This window comes from Solanum stenotomum, chromosome 4 (genome assembly GCF_019186545.1).
Source record: "Solanum stenotomum isolate F172 chromosome 4, ASM1918654v1, whole genome shotgun sequence".
Lineage (NCBI taxonomy): Eukaryota > Viridiplantae > Streptophyta > Magnoliopsida > Solanales > Solanaceae > Solanum > Solanum stenotomum.
The window spans coordinates 58529755-58536681 of NC_064285.1; the positions used below are offsets into that span (position 1 = coordinate 58529755).

The 6927-nt window shown below is 30.2% G+C and overlaps 1 protein-coding gene across 1 annotated transcript; it reads right to left on the minus strand.

Annotated features, from left to right (window-relative positions):
• Nucleotides 1-369: 369 nt before the first annotated feature.
• Nucleotides 370-4302, minus strand: LOC125862441 (proline-rich extensin-like protein EPR1). The gene is made up of 4 exons (XM_049542509.1): nt 4215-4302; nt 2248-2346; nt 609-1484; nt 370-521 (listed from the first exon to the last, which is right to left on the minus strand). Exons 2-4 carry the CDS (start codon nt 2333-2335, stop codon nt 490-492), a joined length of 996 nt encoding a protein of 331 aa, XP_049398466.1. The 5' UTR covers nt 2336-2346; nt 4215-4302; the 3' UTR covers nt 370-489.
• Nucleotides 4303-6927: the final 2625 nt, after the last annotated feature.

Here is a 6927-nt window from a genome sequence, read left to right on the forward strand (position 1 = left end):
AAAATTTCTTGACCCATGAGGCTTGGGCCGCTGGGGATGGGCTAACCTTTTTATACAACTCTAGTTAATATGCATATTTATTGCAGCTAAAAATTGTTTTTGTTATAGTGTATGCAGCGATGGACTTGACTACGAAGTGTTGGGCTACTCTTTCAAGCGCATTAAGTTTTTTTAAAAAAAAATTATAGACGTTTAGATCAAATTAAAAGGATAGTTTGATCATTTAGCTTTTAAGTTAGGAGTCTCACATTTTAATATAATAAAATTCAGGATAATGTCAAATCCAAATGATATTTTCCATTTACATTTATAATTCAGGAAATGACATGTTCCTTTATGGAAGAGAAGCGTCGAAGTAGTCCAAAACATACATGCATCCACCTAAATATTTTGTTCAAAATTACAAAACTTCAATCTTATTTATCTTGAACTTTCCCATGCAAGAAAAATGGATCAAAAACCTAATTTAGTCTTCATTTCATCTATTGATCAATAGTAGATGAATTGGCATCCATCGAAACCTGTTCAAGTTTAGAGAAAACGATTGCATTCAGATGTGCATTCAGATTCAGACGTGTTAATCTTAATGAAAACAAATGAGGTCTTACTAGGATCAACGGTGACAAGTATAGCTGTCCCTCCAAAGTCACAAGTGCCACCAGCCATTTTAGTTCTTTGCCAATAGCTATTAAATGCATAAGATGCATGTGCAAATAAAGTATCAGGCTGATAACATGACCCATTGGGCCGAAGTTGATCACAATCTGCTCCAGATGCACAAGCATAATTCATAGCTTCTTGTATTATTGGATCTGGTACTGACGGCTTCGCCACACACCATAGAGCAATAGCATCTGCGATGTGTGGTGGAGGAGGCACTGCCGGTGGTGGATACACCACTGGCGGTAGGAAATACCCTGTTGGTGGATTAATTGGGACATTATAACTTGGTGGATTAATTGGGACATACCTTGGTGGGCTAGGTTCATAATAATAAGGTGGACTAAAAATAGGTTGTGTTGGGCTAGGAATATTTGTGGGAGGATTAGGTGAAACATATTGGGGTGTGTTGGGAATTATTATGGGAGGAAGAAATTGGGGTGGTGGGCTTGGGATTATAATTGGGCCAGATGATGGGCTTGAAGGCTGGTTTATAATTGGGCCATATGATGGGCTTGTAGGTTGGTTTATAATTGGGCCATATGACGGGCTTGGAGGTTGGTTTATAATTGGGCCATATGATGGGCTTGGAGGTTGGTTTATAATTGGGCCAGAATTTCCATTGGCTGGTGGTGGATTGACACAATAAGGTGTTGTTGGGGTATTTGGTATTGGAGGAAGAGAATCATAAGGTGGTAAATTGAAGGGAGAACCAACACCATAGGATGAACCAGCCATAGGTAAATACATGTCAAAATGTTTCAAACCATTGATTTTGATAATTTCTTGTGAACTTTGTGACATTCCACTTAATTTTATAGCATCTGTTTCACATGTACAAGTGCAAAATAATAGAGTAAGTAGCATATAGAAGCACTAAGCTGGGATATACACAAGACGGTATTTAAACTTGTATAAGATAAGATGAATAAGTAGACAAGTGTCCTATGTGGCGTCTCACACGAATTGTCATGTAGGAGTAGGACATATGTGTGTATTTGTTCAACTTTATATAAGTTTACGTTTCTACTTATGCATATCTAAAGTTAAAGACCATAAATGTTATCAGTCTTTGTAAGTCTACACAAATATATTGTGTCAAGTGATATAATTAATGTGAGAATATATTACTGATGATTTTAAATTTTATGCATTGATGATAAAATATAGTACTAACTTGCATAATCATATCACTTATAAAGTAATTATAGATAAATCTCTTTACAAAGTAAAAGAGGTTTTTGTTCATCTAATTTATTATTACTAGTGTAGCAAATTTTACAAGTCAACTGTATATAACTCATTACATCTTTATTATATCATGTTAAGTTATAAAAAATTATGCAAAAGATATATATCTTATATTCATTATTTTAGTGCGTATATATACGGAATGTGAACAACTTTTTCCGCTATACAGAGAGGATTATACTATACAAATGTAAAATAAATGTTTTTTTTTTCAAATGTGATGACACAAATAATTGTTAAGGTTAATTTGTCTATTTTTCTTAAGTTTCATACCCAATCAAACACTTTCTCAGAAGGAGTAATTGACTTTGTTGGTAAAGAGTAGAATGTACATACCAGTATATATGATGAAGAAAGCTCCAAGACACAAAAGAAGGCTTAAAACGTATAGCATATTGGAGTGACAATGAACTGATATTTTCATGAATATTTCCGCTGGAGAAAATAAATATATTAATCGTTATTTTTTTAAGGAGCGTATCAGATTCAAACGTGATAAGTAAAAGTGAACGGAGAAAGTAATATATACTACTAATTAGTCTGAAAGATTAGATTCTTTGATTTCCTTGGGGGTTATGTGCGCTTGAAGAAATGCACAAACAATATATGAGGAAAGTGCAATGTGATCATTATTCTAATTAGTGTATTATTTCTTCATTTTATTTTTGTTAATTAGTTTCTCCACATGTGTGTATGTCAAGTCACATAGTAAATAATTTGTCACTGTTAATATTATTAAACTAAAATTTAAAAATAATTATACAGTAAATTAAATAAAAAAATACAATTTATTTTGTGAATGATCAAAGTGATCTATCATATGGTGATTTGATTGATGGTGTCAAGCTAATTAGTATAGTCTGAACTCACGAAGATGAATAATAGGCAAATTAATTAGATATATGATTCTTTTACTTTTTACTTTAACTTATGAAGTAGAAACATGTAATATCATAAAAATAATTTTTAACGGTAATAATATGTACATTAATAAAGAGTGTTAAAATCTTACCGACATTAGTTGATTTTCATTGAATTTCATGTCGCTATAGACTTTAGAAATATTTACGAAGAGTGTTAATTATCTTTAAATTTAAAAATATATTTAGCGACAATTAAGCTATTATCATTAAGTAATTGCCGCTAAAAATAATTTTTGTATAATACTAACAAATTCTTCCTTATAAATTATATTTCTAGTATATGTTTCTTTCGTTCATTTCAATTAGTAAATGCTAAGGTAGTGATATACCAACTAGTAACAATAACTATTTAGCATTTTAATCATGTAAACTATTTGTATATATGAAATTGTTATTTTTATTTTTGTTTGTTTATTTGACCTTTGCTTCAAAATTATCTTAATTTACTTCTTTAGATGAATTTTTTTTATATAAAAAAAAAATTCATTATCTAAGCGATTTAAATAATTTTAGAAAAATTAGATGACAACATTAGATTTAAGAGTTCTAAAAGATAAAAATAGTTTGCAAAATGTGTAATAATCTAGTCATCTTATTAAACAATTTGTGTTTAGTTTCTATTTGAGACTTTCCAAAGATGCATATTTAAAAAATATTTATATCATAATATTAAGTGTAGTTTTTTCATATTACGGGGTGTAAGTGTTTGGTCTTAAGAATACAAGAACTGTATCGAAAATTGAGTTATATTCTAAGAATTTTTTAGTGTAATTAATCATTTTTTTATGGCTCACATCCTCTAAAATATATTTCTTTTATTTTTAGGTCAATATTCTATTTTTATCGTAATCCAAAAGCATATCAAAGTGAATTGAAACAGAGAATATGATAAAATATGATTTCATACCTCTTTCGATTTCACAAATAAAAATATCTCTGACTCTATAGTCCATCAAATGGACGCTTCACATTTTAAAAAATCATTTCTCTTTATCTCCTTTTATTATTGACTCATTAATGAGAAGGTTTCTTGAAATAACCCCATCAAAAATGAAATAAATGATTTAAATTAGTAAAAAGAATATTTAGATAATTTAAACTTCTAAGTTTAAGGTTTAACATAACATAGAGTCTACAACCATGTAATAGTTATCTAAATAGTAGAGTACGTCTACTTGTGTTATTTTCTTAGACATAAGTGATTACTATTTAATTATGTCATTGTATAACAAAATATACATAGCATCAACATAAAAAAGTCATATGTTTAAGCTAATTTGAAGATTTCAACAATAAGAAAAAGGCAATAAACAGACCATAATCTAAGTCACTTCAACACAAATATTATCATTTTTATGCAAATTAATTAGAGTGGCTTACTTGGCTACTGGGAGAGAATAGAGATGATGATCTTCTCAAGGCAAGAGGTTGCAACTTATTATTCAAGGAGAAACTAATTACTCAATTTCACAACCTTTTAAGGCATTGATGCTTGCCTTGACATCCCAAAAGAAGGCCTAAAGTGTAACTTTTCTTTTGCTTGCTTTCTACTCAACTCATCTTTTTTTTTTAAAATTTTGTGAATGAATATATAGGTGTGACTCTTAATGAAGGCGCACATTTGATAGAGTGTATAAGAATTAAGCATGATGTGTTTGTTGGGATTCGTACGCACGTCTACTTTTTACTTCCAATAAGCCAAGAAATTAAGTTTTTAAAATGAGAAGACCATTACTGTAATTTAACATTTTTGATAGGGGCGCGTTTGATAGAGTGTATAACAAATAGTGCTGAATAAAGAGTGTTATTAATGTTGAGATTAATTATGGTAGAATTATTTCTTATCAATTGGTTGATTTGGTGTATTAAGGACAATTTTGTCTTCAACTATGTTTATCCATATGTTAATAATCCTTATATTGTTAACACTATGATTAACTATGTGTTAATTATACACTCTATGATACTGAATACAATGTATAACTAATATATATATATTATTTTTTATAATACATCCTACTGACTCCTTAAAAAATTCTAGCTTTTATTATAATATTAATAGATAGATTCATAGTTTACTACTACTTCTCTGTGTCAGGGTGTTTTTAGGACAGCATCATGTTGAAGGTGCATATACACAATTGCCAAAATTGATATGGGATATATGCTTGCCTTGACATCCCAAAAGAAAACCCAAAGTTGGTCTTTTCTTTTGCTTGCTTTCTACTCAACAGCTCTCCCTATTATCTTTTTACATCTCAAAATTATATAGATCACAAAGCAAATACCCAATCCCTGGCCAAACCCAAAAGGGGGAAAAGGCAATATCATATTCCTTGCATGAATATCAGAAGCTACCCACACAGGAAAAGACATAGTGGTAGTAATCATTAAGGGTGTGTTTGGTAGGAAGGAAAACATTTTCCGGAAAATGTTTTCCAATTTTCTCATGTTTGGTTGGATTAAATGTTTTGGAAAATGTTTTCCAAATCAACTCATTTTCCTCAAATTTAAGGAAAATGACTTCCCTTCANGGCAATATCATATTCCTTGCATGAATATCAGAAGCTACCCACACAGGAAAAGACAGTGTGGTAGTAATCATTAAAAGAGTACTAAACTTGTGATCTAAACTGAAATAATGGATCAATCAAGAAAAAAATCAAACTCATCTTTCTTAGGACAATTCGGTACATTAAACTTTTACTATGTGCAAAGTTTGAAAAAGGATCAGATCATAAACGTCTATTGTATGGAGTCTTATTAGGACCGTCTCAACAAAGATTGAAGGCCTAAAGTCAAATTTTATAGAGATTCCTTTGTTCATTTATTTATTTATCTTTTGTAGTTGACATATATAAATTGAAAAACACTAGCATACTCGGTGTAATCCTATAAGTGAGATTTGGAAGGTAGAATGTACTCAGACCTTATAAATTAAGAATGTAATCAATGCAATTTTTTAATGAAAAAATATAATATAAAATTAGAACAATAAAACCTAACTAATTGATAATTATATCAAAATAATATTGTGTTGAATTTGATAAGCTGGTATATAACGATATATTGAAATAATGTTGATTTATTGTCATGCTTGAAATTGGAAGAAGACACCAAAATTCTCTTAGATTTTTTTGTGTAAATAGACAACAATAGATTTTGCATAATGCAAGTTTGGTAGACTTACGAATATTAAATATAAGTGAATAAAAATAGTGAAAGGAAATGAAAAATAGAAATAATAATATGGTTTCGTGTTAATTGGCATGATATAAATGAGACAACAAAATAGATAGCCACGTCGTAAAAAAAATACTACAATTACCTAAAAACTATTCCATTTCTCTTTTCAAATTTAACGATACATGGGATATTTTTTGGGCATGTGATCCTCTCCTCGAGGGGAATATATAATGATGGAGTTAATTTTCGTTACATTGTAGGTCAAATTTTGACCTGATTTTCTATTCAAATTTTTATGACATCGATCGGTATGGGTATTGTTAGTCCCGTATTGACGTACAATTTTTGTTTTAGATAGTATGGTATTAGAGCTCTAGGTTCACCGGTCTTACTTGTACAAAATCAAGTGTCTAGTATTGTCTCACATTCTTAGAGTTATAGGGGCATTCTTAGGAATACTTCACTTTTCTTGGTTACTTTTGGACTATCGTTATGTATATGTCTATGCTATGGCCCTATGCTATGTCTATTTGACTTCCGCATAGTTATATTCGATTTAGTTTATCAACTTGTTGTTGGGTTTTGACTGGCCTACTGGGGTTAATGGTAGACGTCATCATGATTTGATATCAAATTGTGGCACCAGGCTACCTGAATATATACTCTACAAACAACATCTAATAACTAATAATACCCTAGATAAACTGAAGTCCTTCAAAAGCAAGAAGATCTCACCAAAACTGGATGAAAATAAGATCCTTCGTGTGTTGCTGATCCTAATTACCTTAATATACCTAATCTAAACATGAACATCGAATGATGTCTATACATGAAATGTACGATATGTAATATAGTTAAATATAATAATTGGATAAAATTGAACATACCAACCTGAACGAAAAACTCT

What these genes read in the sequence shown, in the direction of transcription:
- LOC125862441 (XM_049542509.1), bottom strand. Translation starts at nt 2,335, where the DNA reads ATGAAAATATCAGTTCATTGTCACTCCAATATGCTATACGTTTTAAGC. An exon ending in TTTCTTCATCATATATACTG is followed by an intron (nt 1,485 to 2,247) that starts GTATGTACATTC and finishes CATGTGAAACAG; the next exon opens with ATGCTATAAAATTAAGTGGA. An exon ending in ACTTGTCACCGTTGATCCTA is followed by an intron (nt 522 to 608) that starts GTAAGACCTCAT and finishes AAACTTGAACAG; the next exon opens with GTTTCGATGGATGCCAATTC.